Raw genomic sequence first — 23,388 nt, 5'->3', positions numbered from 1 at the left:
TCTGAGGTGTTACCCAGATGCAGTTTCTTTAAGCACCCAAGGCACTCAATGTCTACTTAGAGTTGAGAATTACTGTATTCATTGATCTCAAAGGTCGCTATCATTCTAAGGCACCTATGTACAGATTGATTGAAGCAGGACTTGATTCCAGTAGGAGTTCCAGTTAAGTACCCTTGCTTTTAGATTTGCTAGTATTATTATTCCACTTATTACACTAGTATCCAGAATAAGCCCCAAAGGTTATGTCAGTGTTAGTGCAGAAGTAATGCTTTCTTTTCTTTTCTTTTTTTTTTTTTTTTTTGATTTATTCTAGAGATGAGGTCTTGCCAAGTTGCCCGGGCTAGTCTCTAACCCGTGGCTCAGGTCATCCACTTGCCTCGGCCTCCCAAACTGCTGGGACAACAGGCTGAGCCACCGAGCCCAGCCAGAAGTAATGTTTTCATTTTCACAACACAATGGTTTTCAAATAGTTTTATTTATTTATTTGAGTTGGTGTCTCACTTTGTTGCCCAGGCTGGACTGCAGTGGCACACTCATGGCGGCTGCAGCCTCGACTTGATGGGCTGAAGTGATTCTTCTGCTTCAGTCTTCCAAGTAGCTGGCACTATAGGCATGTGCCACCACATCTGGCTAATTTTTTTTATTTATTGTAGAGTTGAGGTCTCTCTAAGTTGCCCAGGCTGGTCTCAAAGCCCTGGGCTCAGGCAATCCTCTGGCCTCTACCTCCCAAAGTGCTGGGATTATAGACATGAGTCACCATGCCTGGCTTCAAATTGTTTTATTTCTTAAAGTTTGGTTAACAGACATACGCTAGATTCAACATAATAGTATTATTTTTTTAATGTGTGTGGAAATGACCAAGACAAAGCTAATAGTAGGATTCTCAAAAGAGTATACAAATTTTTGTTGCCATGGTGAATAATTTTTCTCTTTAAATAGCAGTTCTCATACTTGACAACACATTTGAATTTCCTGGAAACTTAAAAAAAAAAATTCTCATGCCCCACTTATGTCCTAGACCAGATCAGAATCGCTGGACCTGGTACCAGTTGCTTTTTTCAAAAAAATCTTCCTAGGCAATTTCTCTAAAAAACCGAGCCAAGGTTGAGAATTGCTTTTCTAGAATGAAGTTGTGTGGTGAAATTGTATTGAGCAACTGGCCTATGGTGAAATGGCCACCGTGTTAGCCATCACCTTGATTGGAAACAGCACTTTGCTTTCCCTAGTGCATAACATTGTCAGAGAGGATTATTCTTCTTTTGCTAAAATTTCCACAGTGAGGAAAGTCTTCTGTTTTTTGTTTTTTGGTTTTTTTTTTAAATGTTCTGAATTACTAGACCGCAACCATATCTATTAAGGTGGCAAGTGAAACGTTTCCTTCTTACGTTCATGAATACAGTCTAGGTCAGTCTTCTCACAGGCCTCTTTGAAGAAGATGGAAATTGTGGGTAAAAGGAGAACAAAATACAGACATATTTCAGAAAATAAATTTGTTAGGTTGAATTACAACTAAAAGAAAAAAAACTCAGTATAGTGTGCCTTTTAAGTTTCTGGTCTATTGTTTCCTGGTAAGTAAAAATGCATCTCAGCAGTGTTTCTCTCCACTTAGGTGGAGATTGTGATATTCACTGTAAACTTAGCGTAAATCTCAATACTGGAGTATCAAATGTATGCTTGATTGTCATTCAGAAACTTGGTTCTGTTATCTCCCCAAAGCCCATAAATCATTATCAAACAGGAAAATCAAGTAATTAAGCTCTCTGGCCTGAATCTGATCTATACTCTCTACCTTCAGCACAAGATGGTATGGCTAGTTAAACTCTCTAATAATGAACTTGGATCTGGGAAATGATTTGCTAATGCTTTCACAAACATAGAGAGTAAGGAAACTGATTTCCTCCCCATCACACATGCCAAATCCACTTGTTTTCAATGGCTTGGACAGAAAGCCAAAGCCGACATACATGGGAAAGGATGATAAAAGTATTAATAGAAATTGAAAAAAGAAAGTTGCCTTCATAAATTACATCTGAACTCTTTTCCTTGAGATGACTGCAGGGCATGTTGCAAATTCAATAATTTATGGTCAGTTGCCTTGTATCCTTAAAATCACACCAAACAAGCAATTATTCAGAATGAAATAATTGGTTTAATATTCACAGACTTGAGAAAGAACTTGAATTAAAATTCAGTCTGGGGTCTGAATTAGCACCATCTGAATACAGAAAGAATCCTATATATACGTGCACAAATTAGTTTTATTAACATATATAGGTAAATACATTTATTTTACTTGAAGTACTTGCTTTGATGGGCTTTTCTTGGGGTTAAGCTTATTTGTATCAGTTGGCTGGGCATGATACAGGCTGAACGCCCCTCAGTTCCATGGCCTTGGCAAAATTAATCTCCAACGGCTTGCCTGTGCCTTTGGTGAGTCTCAGGGTCCTGATGCAGCCTCGGAACCGAATGTTGGTCGTCAGGCCAAACTGGTTGAGGCCCTCTGAAAAGCAACAAAAGAGGGCTCAGTTTTGAAATGTGGGCTGCATTAAATATTAAGCGTATGCTTAAAAGTCAACTGCTTGCTGGAGACAACATTGAAATGCTAGTCTTATGTAAAGTTAGTTAGCTTTACTGACAATTGGAGTGAAATAGCGACTCTTTAATAGTTACGTATTATAAAATACGAAAACTTCGAGAATTCTATATCTTAAGACAGCAAACACATAATTTGGTTTGGGATGAACACGTTTACCGTGGTGGCTTTAAACTGTAAAATGTACTAAGGAAACAAAGCAATTGATCAAATACTTTACATACTGAATTAGAACCGGGGGTTTAAAGGTGACTTTATCACTTTCTTACATTGTAAAAACAAATCCCCAAAGGTTATCGCTGGTTGGAAACGCCCATAAAATCGTCCTTTTATTAAGGAGGCCCTTGGCTCGGCAGGCCTACTAGGAGCTAACTGGGATCCCCTTCCATAGACTGAACGGAGAGTACATTATCTCCTGTATAATATCTTGCAGAGCTATCTCTGGCTCTGTCAACCCACTACTGAACATACATTTTGCTTGTTTTGTTAAGCAAAGGAGCTTCATGTAAATGGGGACAAAAGTTCCTCTTTTTTTTTTTGAGTTGGAGTCTCACTCGGTCGCCCAGACCGGAGGGCAGTGGCCGCTCCCGGCCACCGCAGCCTCGACCCGCTGGGCTCCGGCGATCCTTCCGCCTCAGCCTTCCGAGTAGCCGGAATTACAGCCATGCGCTACCACACCCGGCTGATTTTTTGATTTATTGTAGAGATGAGGTCTCGCTGCCCAGGCGGGTCTCGAACCCGCGGGCTCAGGCCATCCACTCACCTCAGCCTCCCAAAGGCGCGGGATTACAGGCTGAGCCACCGAGCCTGGCTCCAAAAGTTCCTCTTGACAAAAATGATGAAAGACCATTTCAGGAGTCTGTGTTATTACAGCACTTATTAAGAGGCACTTGGCTTATTTCTCATCAAGTTGGCCACTCTTGTTTATGGGCACTTTAGGTAACTCTCTGCTGTTCACATGCCATATTTAACGTGCTGGAGAGGGATTTTGAATGCAGATTTATTGCTTGGGTTTCTTTGTAATATAAATATAAACTCTATAATAACCTAAGGGGGAAATTAGCTACATTTAACCCAATGGTTTCCAGGACTCGAGGAAATAAGTTCCATAACATTTTACGATTCCTCTGGTATAGTAATTTTTAAGAAATCAGAAAGAACACCAACTTTGGCTCCAATTGCTGTTAAATGCCTCATATCTTTTATAAGCCAAATTCATTTCCTCTAGCCTCAGTCTCTCCACGAATGAAACTTTGGAGGCTATCATGAAAAGTTCAGTCCCATGTGGTTTATATAAGTAATAGGCTCATTTTACACACTGGAAATTTTAGGTAAGGTGTTATTTATGGGAGCAGATTTTAAAGCTAGGAAGCGAGTACACTTAAGCGCACATTCTTGGACATACTGGCATCAACAGAAATGTTTTCAAAACCACTAACCTAATAAAGAGCCAGCACTCACCTGGGAAGCCTCCAACAAATACAGGGTCATTTGTGTCAGCTGATGTAGATGCCGGGTTTGGGCTCTGGGCTTCCACCTGGTTCCCATCGACCGTTAGCTCGATGCGGTGTTTGATTTTGTTGGCAGTGACTTTATGCCACCGACCGTCACACAAGTGTCCTGGGATCCCAGCATCGTAGACCGCAGTGAACCGGCCGGCGCCGTTGTCCACGTGAAACATAAGCTGGAAAGTAGGAAATGGAACAGTCACAGAGGCTTCATTCGAGGAGGATCATGGTAATTCTCATAGTAGCAATGGTCGGATCTCTAGGAAAGGCATCGGCTGGACTCGTTTGAAGTGAATATAAGTGGACATGTTGAAAAAATGTTGAAACTTGATAGAAATTAAAATACAAATCCACTCACCAGGAATCACAAATGACATTTTTTGCTCTGGGGCATTGTTGGGAGTTAATAAGTGAGATGTGTGAAGCTGGTAGTAATTCTGCTTTCAGGAAAATTTGAGACCAGGTGACAAGAAAAAGACCTAGTATACACAGGGAAAAATTCTACCACAGGTCTTTTTAAAGTGTGAAAGTTCTTAGTGAACCTTATAAAATTTTTTTAAAAGATGTTGTTTACGGTGACTCATTAATTTGGTTTACAAATTCACTTTAAAGGATCCTTTTTTTAAAATTAAACTTTTGATGTTTTAATTGTATTTTTTCCTCCATGTATTCCATTTTATATACAAGACTGGGAGTTACATAAATTACTTTTGGGGGTCCGTTTGATGTCACAGGTGCCAAAGACCTGAGCCAGAAGACCAGTTAAGTTTCTAACAATGAAGAACTTAGATGAGAAGTTCTTGTCTAAATGAGAAAAATCTGTTTCTAGTAATGTGGCAATGCCCCTGAAATTTGAGATGACAGAATTCTTTTGAAGCTGATGAAGAAAAGAAATATATTGCAACATTAAAAACATCACTCAATTTGGAAATACATTTGACAAGGTAAAAGAAATGGAGTCTTTAAAAAGAAGATTAAAAGTGTAAGCAAATAGGTGAAAAGTTTGTAAACTATACAGCAATGTAAATATTCACTGAAGACTTAAGTTTATTATGCTGGGTGGAGTTTGTCATAACCGAATTTGCATGTAAAAGGTGTTTGGTGAGAAATCCTCATGATACAGTGACATGTGGATAGCAACCGTGGTGATATGTGGGTGATGACATGACGCTTACTTGAACAAGATGTAATCAAAGTGTGTTTTGAACATTTGGCAAAACTCTTAAGTGTTGTTTATCTTTCACCCTCTTTGCCTCTAAGCTCCTGGATCTTTTCTTGCTGTATTGTCCTTGAGGATGGCTTGAAGACTGAGGGATAGGGGAGAGGCACAAGAAAGCATCTTTTAGGTTACTATGGATTTTTCTCCTTGGAGGGCAACACCAAGGGTGGAGATACCAACAGAACTGAAGTACAATTCTCATTGAATAGCCAGATAGGGAACTTATGAAATGTCTTGTTCTGACTCTTCACCTTCTTCCAACAGTACAAAGTATATATAAGCAGGTCATGTCACTGCAGGGTTTGAGAGGTATTTAGAATTAGATTATCAATGACAACAGGACTGACACAATACTCAAACATTTTTTTTTGACATGGATGCCATTAAATAAAAATTGTGTAACTGATATGTTACTTGGCCATCTTGGCACCTAAGGGATGCCCACCCTGTTATAAGAAGCTGACTGATTTTTTTCCCCCTCCCCTCCCCTCCCCTCCCCTAAAGCAGACTGATTTTAACTTATCCAGCCCTCCTCCTTTTCTTCCACTGAAGTTAGTTTCTTGGTTGCATAGACTATCTCCGTACCGAGGAGGATAACAGTGTACTGATAGCAACAAAGTGAGAGTTTGAGATCTCAAAATATTTGGTTCATTATTAGTCAACACAATTGGCTTGCTATAGGAATAACACATTTCAAGTGTACACTAGTCCACAGAATAGATATGCTGAAAACACCCACACGTTGATATAATCCAGAAAGATGAAAAAAGACAATCTGGCTGTCTCCTAACAACAGATACAGCCAGGCTCGGAAATAGAGTTCTCTACACGTGGTCAACATCATGAAGAAATCAGAAATGTCTGGATGCTGACACCCACCTTTTCGTCAACCATCTCGATACCCATTCCATCCATTTTCTGACTACTGATTCCTAGAAGAACTCCAGTGGTTCTGGTCGTGCGGAATTCGAATTCTACCAGAAGGTCCAATCCCACTTTGAATCCACCAACTGTCAAATGAAGATTCAAAGAAATAATGTGGATTAGAGTGTGGGGATTGTGAATTCAAACTTGGGCAATGCAGTGGTTTGACTCAATTTCAGTTCAGATGCTAGCCAATTGTGAGAGCTGTGTGTTCTGGACCCCCATATGGGCTAAACTTCCACCATTACATCATGCAACACACTTTACAGTTATTATTTATTTTCTTGGCTACTTTCCCTCCCGGAATGTAAGTTCTGTGAGGGTGGGGACTTTGTATATATTGCTCACCATTTTATCTCTGTGTCTACCAAAGTATCTGGCACATTGTAGAGGTTTAATATTTATTTGTTGAATAAAAGGGAGCAAATGAACACACACTGAGACTGACTCAAAAAATCTCACAGGAGCAGTTGTAATGGCTCTTGCCTGTAATCCCAACACGTTGGGATACGAAGCAGGAGGATTGCTTGAGGCCAGGAATTTGAGAACAACCTGGGTAACACAGTGAGACCCCATCTCTAAAAATAATAGTAATAAGCTGGGCTTGGTGGCTCAGCCTATAATCCCGCGCCTTTAGGAGGCTGAGGTGAGTGGATTGCCTGAGCCCGCGGGTTCGAGACCCGCCTGGGCAGTGAGACCTCATCTCTACAATAAATCAAAAAATCAGCCGGGCGTGGTAGCGCGTGGCTGTAATTCCGGCTACTTGGAAGGCTGAGGCAGAAGGATCGCCAGAGCTCAGCAGGTCGAAGCTGCGGTGGCCGGGAGCGGCCACTGCACTCCAGTCTGGGTGACAGAGTGAGACTCCAACTCAAAAAAAAAAAAATAGTAATAAAATAGCCAGGCATGATTATGTTAAAAATCTCTCTGTTGGGTTAAGGAAAGCATCTCAGTGATTATTTAGTAAAATTCTTGTGGGCGCTCTAAATGGTACCACAATCATCTGAAAAGTTTCAAAAGTTGCTAAACACTTTATTAACAGGAATTGAAGATTCTGGAACACAAATAGACTTTTCTAGTTCATCCAGTTAATTCTTTTCTCTGTAATTTTCTGTATTTGACTCATTGATTTTTTAAATCTCTGACCAAGTATTTAAGATATGCCTCTTAGGAACAAAATGATTTGTTGAGATCAATCCAGTCCACTTCAACTGTATGGGGTCTTGGGAAAGTACTCAGGGGAATTTTCTTCATATCTTCTATTTATTAAGCAAGAAATAATGCTGTGTGTAACCACAATGGTCTCCAGGAAAGGGTGGTATTTATTATGTGAAAGACTTTGTGTTTCGTTGAGAACCTTGATGGGTTTGAATGGGTAAAGCTGGGTTTTGCAGCAGATTTTAAGAGTAAAAAGTAGATGGGAGTAGTGACAAGTCTGTAGTCCCAGCTATTTGAAGGCTGAGATAAGAGGATTGCTTGAGCCCAGGATTTCAAGGCCAGCCTGGGCAACACGGTGTGACCCAGTCTCTTAAAAAAATAAAATAAAGTAAGTTAAAAACAAAAGAGAGCAAAGGGTAGAAGAAGCTGAATTATCCTGCAAGTTAAAAGAGTAAGGAGAAAGGAGGAATGAGATATGGAAGTTCAGCTGAGGACAGAGGAAATAAACGGGCCAATAAAGTGCCCAGTGACTGAGTAGCTGGAAAACTTTCAAGAGCAAAGATGTCTGACTGAGTGTAGTGGCTCACGCCTGTAATCCCAACACTTTGGGCAGCCATGGCAGGAGGAGTGTTTGAGGCCATGAGTTTGAGACCAGCCTAGGAACATAGTTAGATCTTTTTTTTTTTTTGAATTGGAGTCTCACTCTGTCGCCCAGACTAGAGTGCAGTGGCTGCTCCCGGCCACCGCAGCCTCGATCTGCTGGGCTCTGGCGATCCTTCCGCCTCAGCCTTCCAAGTAGCTGGAACTACAGGCGCATGCTACCATGCCTGGTTAATTTTTGATTTGTAGAGATGAGGTCTCACCAAGTTGCCCAGGCGGGTCTCGAACCTGCAGGCCCAGGGAATCCATTCACCTTGGCCTCCCAAGGTGCGGGATTACAGGCTGAGCCACCGAGCCCGGCTCATAGTTAGATCTTTAAAGCAAATTCAAAAAAATTAGCTGGACATGGTGGCATGCATCTGTATTCAGTTACTCGGGAGGCTGAGGCAGAAGGATTGCCTGAGTCCAGGAAGTGGAGGCTGTGATGAGCCGTGGTTGTGCCACTGCACTCCAGCCTGGGTGACAGTGTGAGACTCCAGGAGGAGGAGGAGGAGGAGGAGGAGGAGGAAACACATATGTCAAAGATGAAGTTGAAGTTGTATGTTTTCCAGTGACGTAATCTTCTCTAATCATTCAAGTCATATAAATTGTGCTACATCGCATGTCATGTTAGGAACTGGAACTGGGGAAGTGGCTAATTTTTTTGTTTGTTTTGTTTAGAGTTGAAGTCTCACTCTGTCTCCCAGACTGCTGTGCCATGGCATGCTCACGGCCACCCCAGGGTCCACCAGCTGGGCTCTGGCGATCCTCCTGCCTCGGCCTCCCAAGTAGTCGGGCATGCGCTATCACACCTGGCTAAATTTTTTTTAATTTTTTATTTTATTGTAGAGACAGATCTCGCCAAGTTGCCCCGGGGTGGTCTCGAACCGGTAGGCTCAGACAATCCACTCCCCTCGGCCTTCTAAAGTGCTGGGATGACAGGCTGAGCCACTAAGCCGGCCAGAAGTGACTAATTTTCTGGTCCAGTTTGATCCAGAACCCAAAGTGCTCTGGCAGGACCGTAAGTCAGTCCATTATGTGCAGAAGCTGAAGCTTCCTGCCCAATACAATAAGAAAATGCCAGCCATCTGTGAATTCACAGAAATCGTGGGAAGCCTTTGAACTTTCACAGCACGTGGAATGTGGAGTTCAGAATAACCCCTAGTGTTTCAATATTTAACATACCCATATTTTTCTGTTTTCTGCCTCTGCGTGGGCGAGGTTTCCCACCTGAACTTGGTTGGCTTGACTCTTCCACCTCCCACTACGTTCTCATGGAGTGTTCAAATCAGCTTCTAAATCCTTGCTCAAATGCCAATTTCTCAATGAATCGTTTCCTGATTTCCCCAACCCAAATTTATCTTTCTTCTAAATATCTACAAGACTTTTCTTGCTTTTAATCATTTTTACTTCCTTTCTTATGATTTCTCAGCAAATAGAACCTCACCTATTGATAATATATTCTTGAAGGAAAAAAAAAACCTGCAACTTACTTCCACTTTCCATAATAATCGCTATATATTCTGTGCTCATTAATTTCTAATGAGCAAATACATGTATCTGTGAAAACTGTAGGACTGAATATTCTATCTGCACATTGTCAGATTTTAAAAATTATTATATAGAGATTATTTCTCTCTCTGTCCCTTCTCTCTCTCTTTTTTCCCAAACTCTGCATTCCTGACCAGTTAACCAAGACCCACACTGGAAATATTCATTGGAAACAGAGTGGGGGGAAAAACCTAAAGAAAGTCAGGAAAGGCGCATCACTACCATCATGAGACATGGACACCACCAGTATATGAGCATTTTGTGTGTGTGTGTGTGTGTGTGTGTGTTGAGAGGAAGGAGATCATGAAATGCAGCCTTGGAAAGAATTGAAGAGAAAGAAAAATAAATGATGGCTGGGCTCGGTGGCTCAGTCTGTAATCCCGCGCCTTGGGAGGCCAAGGTGAATGAATTGCCTGAGCCTGCGGGTTCGAGACCTGCCTGGGCAACTTGGCAAGACCTCATCTCCACAATAAAATAAAAAATTAGCCGGGCGTGGTAGCGCGCGCCTGTAGTTCCAGCTACTTGGAAGGCTGAGGAGGAAGGATCGCCGGAGCCCAGCAGGTCGAGGCTGCGGTGGCCGGGAGCGGCCACTGCCCTCCAGTCTGGGTGACAGAGTGAGATTCCGAAAAAAAAAAAAAAAAAAAAAAAAAAAGAAATGATATCTCGAGAAAGGTAGACAAGGAAAACTGGAAGGTAGAAAAATTACATAGCATAAACATATGAACATTCTTACAGAATTACATTTAATTTTTGTCAATGATCTTCAGCGATCATTGACAAAATCGTGGGGTGCTCTATGTGATTTGGAAATACACTTTCCAAACAGGCTTTTACTTTATTTCTTCTATTAATTCTCATTAGCATTTTATATACATATATATATATTTTTAAGAGGCATTTTAAAATTACTTGTATACATTCATTTCTGTTTTAAATAAAGGATACTAGTTTAGGAACCTAGGGACTTTTGTTTTTCGGTGCAAGCAAGAAGTTAGTATTTGCACCTAGTTAATCCTCAACTAGGTATGGAGAAGGAAATTGGTATCCAGCTAATCCTCAGCGAGGCATGGAAGAAGGAAACGGAAGAGCCTCACCTGCTTTGGCAAAACCCGTTCCATCGAAATAGGTCCCCCTCTGAGTGTTTGCAAAACACGTCCCCACCTGGAAGCTGGAGGTGGGTTGCTCGAGATCAACAGGGGCCTCTGCCATGTGGAGATTCCTGATGCAGCCATCAATGCTGTAGGTCACCTACACATTCAGGTCAGAAGGAATAGACGTCAAGTTTTCTTGGAACTTTGCCTGTATGTGGAATACCACCATTCGTGGGGTGCTCTGTGTGTGTAGTCATTGGTCAGTTGTCTTAGGGCACTCCTAGAGCTGCCAGGCTTCTGTGCTATCACCAGACTTCAGAGCCATGGAGCATAAAATTGTGCTTCTCAACCCAGGTGGTATGTAGCCTGGACGGTGATTGATCCACCATTCTAAAGGCAACATACTATGTCTCCACTGGCTTGACAGGGCCTCAGAGGGTATGGTAAGTTTTAATTGGTTTCGTATGTTTCTATTAGTAGTTCATTAACCTTTCTATATATACATTTTGTCATAGTCTATGTTCAATTTCTATTTGGAACAGTGATTAGGTTTGGTTCAGTGCTTCCTCTTTTTGAAAATCTAGTGAAAGCAGTGAACCCTGCCCTAAAAAAAAATGCGCATACACATAAAACTTGAAATTTTGCACAGAACATTCATTCGGGCTTCAAGGAATTTAGAAATAACTCAGTCATACTCTGTTATTATTTTTTTATCTGGTTTTAGGAATTCAAGTTAACTGCCTTTGTCACCGTCACTTCAGAAAATCTTGTGTTTGATAGACCTGGGAAGTATATCCAAGAGCTATGAAAAGAAAGTACTAAGGTTCATCCACTAGAGAAGCCAAATGTGGAGAATTATAACTACGATGGGCAATTGTCTTTGATCAATGAACAAATCTACCCGATCATGTGTTCTGCTTTTAGTATAGAAATGTATCACATTTGTACCTACTATATTCTCTAAAAACACGAATTCCCTGTGCTTCTCAGAATAATGCTTTCCAAAGCAAATCGGGACACGTGGTCTGACAAAAAATTATTTTGTAAATTCTGATTTACAAAATTGCGAGGACTTTAAATTCTGAACCCCAAATTGGATAACCATATTCAAAATACCACATCTCTCAATACTCGCTAAATCTTACCACGAACACCATCATTTTTATCTTCCTTATTGTCCAGTGTTTTTTTTTTTTCTTTAATATGGAAGATTTCACAAATCTGCACATCATCCTTGCACAGGGTCTATGCCAATCTTCTCTGTATCATTCCAAATTTAGTACATAGGCTGCCGAAGAGAGCACTCCAGTGCTTTCTATATGCCTGGTACACTTCTAAGCACTTTCCATTTATTACTTCACTTTATTTTTTACAGCAACACTGGTAGTATCATTATCTTCTTTTTTTAAAAGAGGAAACTTTGTCCAAGACAGAAGAACTTGCTCCAGGTCACATGGCTGGTCAATAAACAGGCACTCAAACCAAGGAATTCTGGTCCCAGGGTCCACACTTAGTATTCTGTGGTATTATCTCCAATAGACAAATCTGTCTAGAAAACCTTCTGTTGGCTGGGCTCGGTGGCTCAGCCTGTAATCCCAGCACTTTGGGAAGCCGAGGCGAGTGGACTGCCTGAGCCCACGGGTTCGAGACCAGCCCACGAGACTCGTCTATACAATAAATAATAATAATAAAATTAGCCAGGTGTGGTAGTGCGTGCCTGTAGTTCTGGCTCCTTGGAAGGCTGAGGTGGAGGGATCACTGGAGCCCAGCAGGTTGATGCTGGGGTGACCATGAAGGTACCATGGCACTCCAGCCTGGGCAACCAAGTGAGCCTCCAACTCAAAAAAAAAAAAAAGAAAAGAAAAGAAAACCTCTGTCACTTCTCAGAATAGATGGTTTCCTATTCACCTATAAGTAATCATGGGCCCATGTGATCAAATAGTTCAAAATCCATAAATAAATGACTCAGATATTTGGGCAAGAAAGAAGAAATCAGATACTTACTGGACCAATTCTTCGGGTAGTGTAGTTGATGGGTAACCCACCAACATACAGCATTCCTACAACATCCAGGATATCAGCTTTCTTGGGACTTATGGTTTTGTTGGAGGTACCGTCTACATAAAGAATTCCTTCTTGCTTAATTCGCTCTATCTTAATCTACAGAAAAGAAGAGTCATTCATGCCAATCTTGAACAAATTTCACATACGCAGAGTATAGGACGTAACTTTTATGGTATTTCCAAGAAAAAGCCAAATAACTTAGAGTGCTCAGTATATACTAAGCCCATAAAAGAAGTGAAAGTGAACCTATTTTATAGAATATCTCAAAGTCTATTCTTTTCTATAACCATCATTGCCAAAAGAATACACAGTTTTCCTGGGTAAATTGTAGGCTGACGTCTCTTCGGTAGGTTGCTAGGTGTCATACACAGCATGAGGTAGGCATGTTGTAGGGAAACTTGCAGATAGCACCTTTGTGAATTAACTGGGTCACCAAATGCATGCCCTGTTTTAAAAGTGCATTCGTTTGGTCGAACTAGTCTTGGGCTCCCAACACAATTTCAACCTTTCTGCCTTCCTTGTGCAGAATTAATGGGAGAACAGGGCAGGAGGTTGTCCTACTTTTTGCAGCAGCTGAAAGTACAAAGTCAGGGAGGAAGAAGGAAACCCGGTTGATGCTGAAATTACGGCAGTGGAACGGATTATCTTCCGAGACAGAATGAAGGAAGGGGTGCGGAGACTGGCTTGAGTAGAAAAAACTTGAGTCTGAATTTAGGAAAAGGAGTGTGTGAGCCCGTGAAACGTTGAGCACATTGGTTTAGAAATGAGTCTGGAGTGGGATTAGAGTAATTTAACACCTCATTTTACTCTTATCTTTTCCAGTTTGGGAAGTAATTTTTGAAAACCTTAAAAAGTAAAATCCATTTTAAATTTGACTAATTACAATATTTAAGTTCCCTTTCTTAGTCCAAGCCTCATTGTGGTTCCACAATCCGTCTTTTTCTCAAGTGTCATATTTATGATTCTATTAGCCAGAGATGAGAAAAATTCTTAATGAGAGCCCCTTCATTAGAATCTGTATTTGCTAGTCATAAGCTTCCAAGCAAATATGGAGATTCTATTTCTTATTTCCAAGATAACAAATTGGTTGACTTTGAGTTTATATTGTGTTTTTTTAATGTTCTTTAGCTTTCTATGTGATATGACAAGTCAAAGTATGTTAATATAATCCAATCTAACATCTAATAATATCCTACTCTGAAAATTAAAAATTTTATTGGTCTACCTAGGGAAGCTTTACTTTAATAGGCTATCACAGGTGCAGAGACAAATGCTGAGTTTTTGTTTTAATCGGGCAGTATATTATCTATTTGCAGTCATGCCAAAGAGGACAGTTAGCTGGCAAATGAGTCTTCTGTGCCCATAAGAGTACCAGTTTCTGGGTGTAAGGCCAGTGTTTTTAAAATTGTTCCAGATGACTGTCAGTGGAAATGATACCTTAGAGCCCTTTCAACACCATATAGCAGAGATTCCCAGATTCCTTGTTTTCCCAGACCAGTATGGGGTGAGGTAGGGGTTAAGTCTTAGGGCCCATTTTAGTGGTGCCAACTTTTGCTTTTGCCAAATATTATTTCATAGTAGAGAGACCTTTTAGTACCTTAAAATAGGAGGATAAAACCTCAGAACAAATATGATTCCTTAAAATTGAATGCACAGGACATTGTGATGAACACACTCTGCTATCCTCTATTTCTTACTTAGAGTAGCAGAAGTGTCTTCAACTGCCAGGCCCTCGTGTAGGGATAGACGTTGGGGAGCCACAGTCACACAGCAGTGATGGAACCTTGTAGTACCATGATGAGGCATGTGAGGGGTCCCACAGAAATGTACCCAGGTCTGATCACATTATTTCAGTGTTGAGTTGTACATGGAAAATAGTACTGCACCGGGAAGATGATGACAGCTACCACCCTGTAACCCCCTCTTAGGGTACTGCCCACATCAGAAAGGCTGTTACCTTGTGCCACTGGCCATCATTGATTTTGGTGGGAATCATGGTGTTGGTGTCCCCACTCCCCAAGTCATAGCTGAAGTAGGGCAATCCATTTCTCAGCTGAACTGTCGCAAAATCAGCATGATTGATCCGAGCCATGTAAAAAAGCAAGCCTGATTCTGCTTCGGTTCGCACTTCCAACTCAATTGTGAGACTGTGAAACAAAAGAATGCAATATAAAACAGAAAAATAAGAGCATTCTCATGCTACCATAGAGTGGTGTCAGATCATGGATGCATTTTTTAAAGGAGAGTAAAACCTTCTCGGACTACTGATTTCCTAAACTGGGTTCCTCAGGCTCAGACAAATATCATTCTATTCTCTACTCTACATGGTGAATTAAAAAATAAAAAAACTAGCGTCATGAATTAATAAGCGTATTTGATTAAACTTGATTAAATGCAAATACTCAGTTCTACATATATCAGTTCTTTCCCAGTGTCTCAGAATAATACATACCGACAGAATAATACATACCGATTTTTAACCTTGGTGTCATCAAATGCAATTGCAATGTGACTGTTTTTTGAGAGCCCGAACTGCTTGCTCCCTATCAAAAGAGCTGGCTCTGATTCTGCAACACAAGGACCCTGTAAATAGCCAAGGAGAGACAGAGAGAAGATAATGGACTCTGTTTTTAAAAAGGTGATGCTGCTGCTTGTTTCTTATATATTAGCTTAATGTCTTCCTATAATCTCAGGCTCCTTAAGAACAATCACCGATTCTTACACATCTCTGTAACCCACCACATAGTAGGTCCTTATTATTAAGTGCTCTGTGAATGCGAAACCATTTTCTTACACCACACTCTTGAATTGCTAAGCAAATGTGCTAAAAAAACGTTTATTGATTAATTCGTGTTTTCATTGTTCTCAGGAAAAATGCCATTTATATTTCTGCAAAAAACTGAAATTTCCTTTGAGTTTTGACTTCACTTATGAAGAGTTTTGTTCTTAGAAGATTGAACAGGGAAAATGACAAGCTGGCCACCCGGTTTATAAGAGTAGAAAAATGTGTTCTTTTTGGCTTTTTCCATTTTCATCTGGCACTGTATTTTTCCTTGAAAATTATCAGTCCACTAGAAGGTTTCCATGAATTTAGACTTTCAAGATGGTGTATCTAAACCTGCAAGTCAGCCCATCCAGACCCGCAGTCAGTTGCTAGGCAACCCAGCACATTTTAAAAACGCAACCCACCACACACCATTTCAACTGCCACTGTTCAAAGATCAGTTTCCTGGGGTGCTTAAGGAGGAGAGCTAGGTGCAGGACTGTGCAGTTGCGTGGTTTAATGCTGAGCTGTCATCATCTTGAAATTCTTAATAGTTTTTGAAGAAAGGTGCCTGCATTTTCATTTCGCACTGGGCCTGGCAAATTATCCTGTCAGTCCTGGCTAAGCAGATCATATCTGGCTACTGTAACACACCGCTTGATGGATAATCAAGGCTCTTGAATTTACCAAAGCTGCGATTCCTTCCTTTCCCTGTCCTCCTTTTTCACAAGATAGCTGGATGCGCAGGCTGCTTAGGAAGTCTTTTGGAACACACAGTGCATGAGAAAATAAATAACCTGCACCCTCTTGCAACACATCTGTTTTTAAGATCTGCGCTTCACAGCTCTGGCTGGGCCACTGCCCCAGCGCGTGCTGACTCAACAGAGGTTCTCAAGCCGCCCAAGGCAGGCTTTTGATGCAGAATGTTCCTTCCAAAGAGTGTACCTCAGGGATGACTCATCAGCACACAGGACGTTTTTACTTGATGAGGAAAAGCCTTGTTCTCTTTTCTCTTGATGTTAGTCAAACGGAACACTCTGCCACAGCAGGTAAGGGGCTTACCGTGCTTTGAAATGCTATGAAATTGGTCTTCATGGAAGGACTCCCCTTCTTGCTTTCCAGGAGATGGTCAGTTCGAAAAAGCAGACTGTGGCTGAAATTCACACAGCTATGCAAAACCCAGTGGGTAGGACAGGCACATGCTATTCATTCGCACAGCTGAGTGGCCTCTTTTGGAGGCAACGTGTGGCACCTTCTTATTACACTGCGGGTGAAAAGAACCTGAATGGAGAGGCTTTGAGAGCTTAACATCTCAGCCGTGAACGGTGCTATTAATAGAATCGGGATCATTTATCAACCTCTCACGATTTCTCCTGTGCAGAGGACTATCTCAGCACACATATGTAGCCCGCAGTCTGCCTCAGACCTCTCTGAGAGAATCCTCTCTGCCGTGAGTCCATTGGGGGCAGAGTTTCACCAAAACATCTTTAATCCCTCAGCTCTGAAAACTGAGGGACTAAAAAGCTCAATGGATGCTGTGGATTTAGGAAACAAGAACGAGTTACCTCAAAGAAAACCATCAGTGGGTTAAGTCCATTTTATTGCGCCTGTGACAGTCCCGTGTCCAGTTATCATATATAAATGTTAATGTAAAATAAGGCAGTTGTGGAGGTTAGGAAGCAGCTGTTTGTCGTGGAGAGCTGAAATGTGGCAACCCAAACACCATAACACCTTTGCTCTCTGGTAGAGGGACAGGTGTTTCCAACATGCTCCTGAGCTGAGCTGTGGTTGTTTGGTCATATACTATGAGATTTTCTAGATGGGCAAGGACCCGTTGAAGCCATTTTGGAAAAAAACTCTGACCAGAAAAGGACAGGGACTTCGTCAAGGTCCTTTTAGGAATAATTACAGGACACACAACATTGGAGTTTTGGAAGAAGAGCTCCTGGGGGAGATTCCCCCTTTCACTCTAAAAGGTGTATCTGGAGAAGCAGGCAGGGAAAGTGGTTAATAAAACGGTGTGCTCACACAGGCCTGGGCTATAGAAGAGAGTAGCAACACACCGATCACTCTGATAGGTAACTCCAGGTTTAAAGCCATTGTGATATAAAGTCATTTTTCTTCAAGGACATCTAAGACGATGTTTACAGTCACTGATCTGCAACAGGATAGATACTATAGATATGGCTTTAGTAAGATTTCTATCACTTTTCTTTCAAAAACTGGCAGTTAGAAAAGGACTGAGAGATGCCGGTGTAAGAGGGTTTTTATGTGAATGTGCTTTAAGGTTTACAAGGGATGAACATTCTCTGCCCTCCGATCTGGTCATGTTTTGCTGCAAATCTAGATCTCTCCCCCGGTTCGGTTAAGGAGAGGACAGCCTGGATCACGGCTTCTCGACATCACCTTCCGCTGGGTGAACGGAAAGCAAGTGTGATGCAGAGATGGGTGCAGGGCGGTGCTGTCCTTCGCGGGCTTGTCTGCTGCTGCCTCGTCTTCTCTTCCTCCTCCCGTGGGTCCTGCAGCCCACGGCACTGCTCATCTTGCTGTTCAAGCTCTTCTTGTCCGTCTAACATTTTAAAGGGGACCCTGTGAGATGGAACAGAAAGTGCCCGGGCTTTGCACAGGAATACAATGATCTTGTCAGTAAGGGTGTTTTCAACCCTGCTTCCCATTGAAATCTAAGCTTTAAAAAAAAAAGTTGTGGTAGTGGGGAACAGGAGGAAAGATCTTTGTTCTTCAAGAATGGTCACTGTAAGATGAATCGTCTTCCTTTAAGATGTGAGCTTGAGGGGATGTCATCCTCTTTATGGATGTGATGCTTTACCTGTGTTGTTTTAGAAACACTGATCTTTGAAATATGTTAAAACGACAATAAAAAAAAAATCAGGGTCTCGGTAGAGGCTCATCAATCTCAGCGTGTTACAATTCTGCCACCTCGTGGGGACTCTTTAAAGTACCACAAAAACATACGGGTAAAACGGGGTAAGAAAGGAGGACACGATGTGTTTTGCTGTTCATATTTGCTGGGCAGGCTACGAGATGTAGGTAGACAGGATTTGGATGGAGTGTCAATGTGGCGGTGCACCTGTTGGTTAGAGCAGTGATGTGGCTGGAGAGGAAGCCGTGCGTCCCAAAGCCATGTTAGAGGAAGTGGCTAGTGCAGCTGATCAGGGATGGGGCCAAAACCTGTTCACCCTCACACTGTCACTCATTTAATTGCAGATCAGAATGAGGCAGTGGTCATTTCTAACCGCTGGTCGGTGGCTGACATTTGGAAATGAGTTATAGATTCAATGAGGTATATGATGCGTTGGTAAGCATCTCTTGAATCTAGATAGGTCCTGAGCAGAGATTTAAATTGCATTGATCAAAACTGACATCTATGTTCTTGAAAGCACCCAACGATGAATCATCACAAAAACTTCATAATTTTCTTCTTTCATGAGTCAATAATTCCCCTGGTAAATGTGGGCTAAAATCGTATCTGATGCTTATTTGTTATAATCTTCTTTATGGATAAGTGGAAGATAGTTTTAACAGCACTGATTTTCATGTTGGGAAGTATAAAATCCCTGCTGAAAATGTTTACTGGGAAACTGAATTATGTTATCTCTGCACATGAACTCTTTCAGTGGGTATCGGGCATTCACTGCAATATGTACACACTAATACCTGAACAGAGATTCCTTGAAGTATGGAAAATGTGTGTTTCCCTTTAAAAATATATCAGTATCCAGTTTATCCTTTGGCCTTGACTGTACTTTGCTTTTAAAGTTGTAGCATGAAAGATGCTAAGAAATCACTTTCTTGACCTCTAATCTTTCTCTTCCTGCTTGCTTCATTCCACCGACTCCCAAAGAGCCCTTATCAGCACAGGAACTTTTTATGGCTGCTTATATTGCTTTTCTTAGTTATCCCATTTTAAACTTTGAGGTTCACAGTTCAACCTTCCAATAAAATTCAAGTAAAAACACATAGCCGGCTCACTGTATACAAATCTACATGGGTTATGCTTGTTGAACAAACTTGGTATAAACAGCACACAGCCTCGCAGAGACCTTGTCACATTTCAACACATCAACACACTTCTGTGATACTTGAAGCCCAGGCCCTTATCCACCCTCACCCCCATCATCCTTCATGAGAAGTATCGACAAATCTCATACGTAGCGATGTTTTCTTTAGCTCTATATGGGCTAACGAAAAAGACAGAAGTATAAAGAGAAGACAAGCTACCACACTACCAGATGAGATAATATATGTGAGATGCTGTCTCATCTATGATGTTCGACACGCATTCATCTTAAGATCGACATCATCCATTTCACAGGACAGGGCTTTCTCAAGACACTTTTACGTCACCCTGGAGTATGGTGGATATTGTCCTGGTGCTGTAAGTTGCTGGCAGGGTTGGGCATGAGGGGGTTTAAGAAGAAAAAGAGGGGCACCAAGCACAGGAGATCGTTTCTGTGCTAGAACAAATACGGAGCTCATAATAGGCAGTTCCCACCTTAGGATTTAACTTGCAAGTCTTAGTTCTTAAATCATTCTTGTAGATACTAGGTCTACGCCAAGTTGCCCAGGCTGGTCTTGAACCTACTGGCACAGGCAATTCACCCGCCTCGGCCTCCCAAAGTGCTGGAATTACAGACTGAGCCACTGAGCCCAAATCATTCTTAAAATCTAAATTATGATAAAAAAAGAAAATGATACTGAAAATTATGGGAGACTTGAGATCTAATAACCGTATCATATTGGAGTTTGTAATTGCTTGAAAATGGAATCTTACGCACTCCTTATTTTCTTAGCACTTTCCTCCACCCTAAAAAGTGTGGAAATTTAAAGTAACCGGAAGAATTAGTAGAGTTAAACTAATTAACACAGGAGCGTTAATAGAGTGATGGAGAGGTACTTTGCACTAGGCATTGTGCTAGTGCTTTGTATACAGTGTATAACTTATTCCCTCATAATACTAATCCTTGAAGGGAGATACTGTTATTATTATTTTTCTTTATTTTAAAGATGTGGGGTACCATTCAGGGGTTGGTATACAAACGCTGATTATGCAGGTACCCTTGTTGATGAGGTGTGTCCTTCCCTCCCCTGGCAGTTTCCCTCAACTGCCAATCCCACCCTCCCCCGCCCCGGCAGTTTCCCACTACTGCCAATCCCTTTCTTATAGTATTAGGATAATTGTTCAAGGTCCGCTTATGAGTGAGAACCTATGGTACGCTGTTCTTTGTTTCTGTGATAGATCACTGAGTATGATCGACTCTAAATCCATCCAAGTTGCTGCAAAGTTACAAACAGAGGGAACAAGTAATCTGCAGAATTCACTGAGCAAAGGTTGGGCCATGGCAGGAAAGGCACCTCTCACTCTTTCTCTCTCTTTCCTTTTCCCTGGCTAGCAATAATAATATCTTATTCGTCTTTATATTTAGTAGGTGCTTACTAAAATAGATATTATAAAATAAATGTGATACTTTTAACTTTTAGTAACCTTTAAAAAGAAGACACCCAGCTGAGTGCAGTGGCTTGCGCCTGTAATCCCGACACTTTAGGAGGCTGAGGTGGGAGGATCACTTGTGGCCAGGTGTTCGAGACCAGCCCGAGCCCAGGAGGTTGAGGCTGCAGTGAGTCATGATCATGCTTCTGCACTCCAGTCTGGGTGACAGAGTAAGACTCTGACTCAAAAAAAAAAAAAAAAAAAGAAGACACCCCTGCCCATACACACAACAAAGAAAGAACATAAGAAATCAAATTAAAAGCAAAGATATGTAGGATTCCATGATATGAAACTCTATAATACAATGCAATTCAATAGAGAAGCAAAGTTCTAAAAATATAATTCTGACCACACAGTCATAAACGATTGTAATGTACAAGAGAAGTGTTGACAATATTAGAATTTAGATACCTGGGTTCTAGTGCCAACTACCACTTGTGTGTGACATCCGGCCACTCTGTAAGTTCTAGGGCTTTCCTTCCTCATGTGTAAATTAGGAGTTGGACTCTTTAGGGTGTCTTCTAGCTCTTATGTTCTACAATTCTTTCTAAATCAATTGACTTGGCGTGCTACTCAACTTTTTTGCTTCTATCTCATCTACTAAGTAGAATGCTCTGTTTTTGGAAGAGTTAAAACACACTGCTGAGAGGAAATGGAAATCGGAATTAGAACAGAAGGTTATAAAAAAAAAACAAACCTCAAATGAGTAAAAATCTCTAGTCCCAGATGGGCAAGTATCTTTATTTTGAGAAAAAAGGGGGAAAAAATGTGATCTCTAGAAACTACAGTGGAGTATACTTGAGATGCCTGTTAAAATGAAGCTTATGTGGGAACTTAGAAAATTTAGGTTTTTGGTGCAGGTCGGCAAGCTTTTCCCCTAAAAAAACCAACCACATCAACCCAGACAGGCTGGGCCGAGAGACCTGACAGAAGGAAGTTCTGGTGATAAGAAGGCCCACTAGGTTTTGCTTGACCAAATGTGGTACCTGAGTAGGAGTCAGTAGCATGACAAACACATTAGGACATTCGCAGGTACATTCATAGAAATATGATAACAGACCAAGGGAGGGAGAGTTCTCACTGTCCCCTGAATGGATTACTTCATTTTGAGGAGTACAGCCCATTCTAGGTACTGTATTATGAAAGAAAGATTTCAAACTTCGGAATACTGATCACTGGGGGTATGAGAAGTAGAAATTAGGTCACACAGAGAATACTTGAGCTAGTGGAATATTTAGCCTAGGGAAAGAGAAGACAGATATTTTTGAATCTTTGAAGGGATGTGAGACAGAATAGATATAAATGTGTTGTATTTGATGATAGAAAATGGTCATTACATAGAAGTTGCAGGGATGCAGTTTAACATCAATATAACCGACGGTTTCTAACTCGCCTCATTGTAACACTGGAAAATCCTTGTCAATGAGGTGTTCGAGAAAAGGTTGCAAAGCCATGCCAAGTATCATACAAAAGGAATTAACGTACTAAGATGGTGATTGGGCCAGAGGATCTCTAAGGCTCCTGCCAATTATGATTTATAATTCTAAGTTCATTGTTTAAAATCAGGCTCAATTTTTCCTAAAAACAGCTTTAAAGGTGGATGTTAAGATCCAAGTTCAAACAAGTCTATTCATCTCATGATGTTGTTAAATCCTTCAACTGAAAACACATTCTTGAGTCTAGGAAACATACAAGTTTAAGGTTTATAAGGGAGAAGAGGAAGAGGATTATTAACCTTGATTTGCTCAGCAAAGATGCTTCTGGAGGCCAGATCATGAAAGAGCCTGGGATACATTCTGAAACGCATGTGGCAGATCTCAGGGATTCCTTAAGAAGAAACCAACTCCTTGAACGAATCCCCACATGACTGGTGGCCTTCCACAAGCTAGTTGTGTGATCTTAAGTATTTTCCTTTGTGAAATGGGACTAATAATACTTCTAGTAATATAAACAAGTGTAGATAAAACAATTAACAGCTTGTGGGGATCAAAGGAGATAACAGATATAAAATGCCAGCAGACTACTGGACAAATACTATTTATTGACGAAGTGCAGAAATTCCTCCCAGTGTCTATGTGGGTGTGCTTCTTCCAATCTTTTTTTCTTTTTTTTGAGTTGGAGTCTCATTCTGTCGCCCAGACTGGAGGGCAGTGGTATGCTCTTGGTCTGCCTCAGCCTTCCAAGCAGCCGGAACGGCAGGCGCGCGCTACCATGCCTAGCTAATTTTTCATGTATTGTTGAGATGCGGTCTCGCCACATTGCCTGGGCAGGTCTTGAACCTGCAGGCTCAGGCAATCCACTCGCCTTGGCCTCCCAAAGCGCTGGGATTACTGGCAGCGATTTTTTTTTTTTTTTTTTTTTTTTGTGTTTG

The 23,388-nt window shown here is 41.3% G+C and overlaps 1 protein-coding gene across 1 annotated transcript in view; it reads right to left on the bottom strand.

Moving 5' to 3' along the window:
• Window positions 1–2,129: 2,129 nt before the first annotated feature.
• The window catches only part of LOC103274666 (laminin subunit alpha-2), a 29,116-nt gene continuing 7,857 nt past the window's right edge, over window positions 2,130–23,388 (bottom strand). Inside the window, exons 4-10 of the mRNA XM_008072097.2 lie at window positions 15,215–15,327; window positions 14,702–14,891; window positions 12,685–12,840; window positions 10,684–10,837; window positions 6,200–6,330; window positions 4,055–4,277; window positions 2,130–2,500 (exon numbers count right to left, since the gene is read on the bottom strand). Coding sequence (XP_008070288.2) covers window positions 2,343–2,500; window positions 4,055–4,277; window positions 6,200–6,330; window positions 10,684–10,837; window positions 12,685–12,840; window positions 14,702–14,891; window positions 15,215–15,327 — 1,125 coding nt within the window. The 3' untranslated portion in view covers window positions 2,130–2,342. The remainder of the gene's footprint in view (window positions 2,501–4,054; window positions 4,278–6,199; window positions 6,331–10,683; window positions 10,838–12,684; window positions 12,841–14,701; window positions 14,892–15,214; window positions 15,328–23,388) is intronic.

The sequence above is a fragment of the Carlito syrichta genome, unplaced genomic scaffold (assembly GCF_000164805.1).
Source record: "Carlito syrichta isolate Samal-C Ts95f unplaced genomic scaffold, Tarsius_syrichta-2.0.1 Scaffold314849, whole genome shotgun sequence".
NCBI classification, from domain to species: domain Eukaryota; kingdom Metazoa; phylum Chordata; class Mammalia; order Primates; family Tarsiidae; genus Carlito; species Carlito syrichta.
This window is presented reverse-complemented; position numbering and strand designations above follow the sequence as displayed.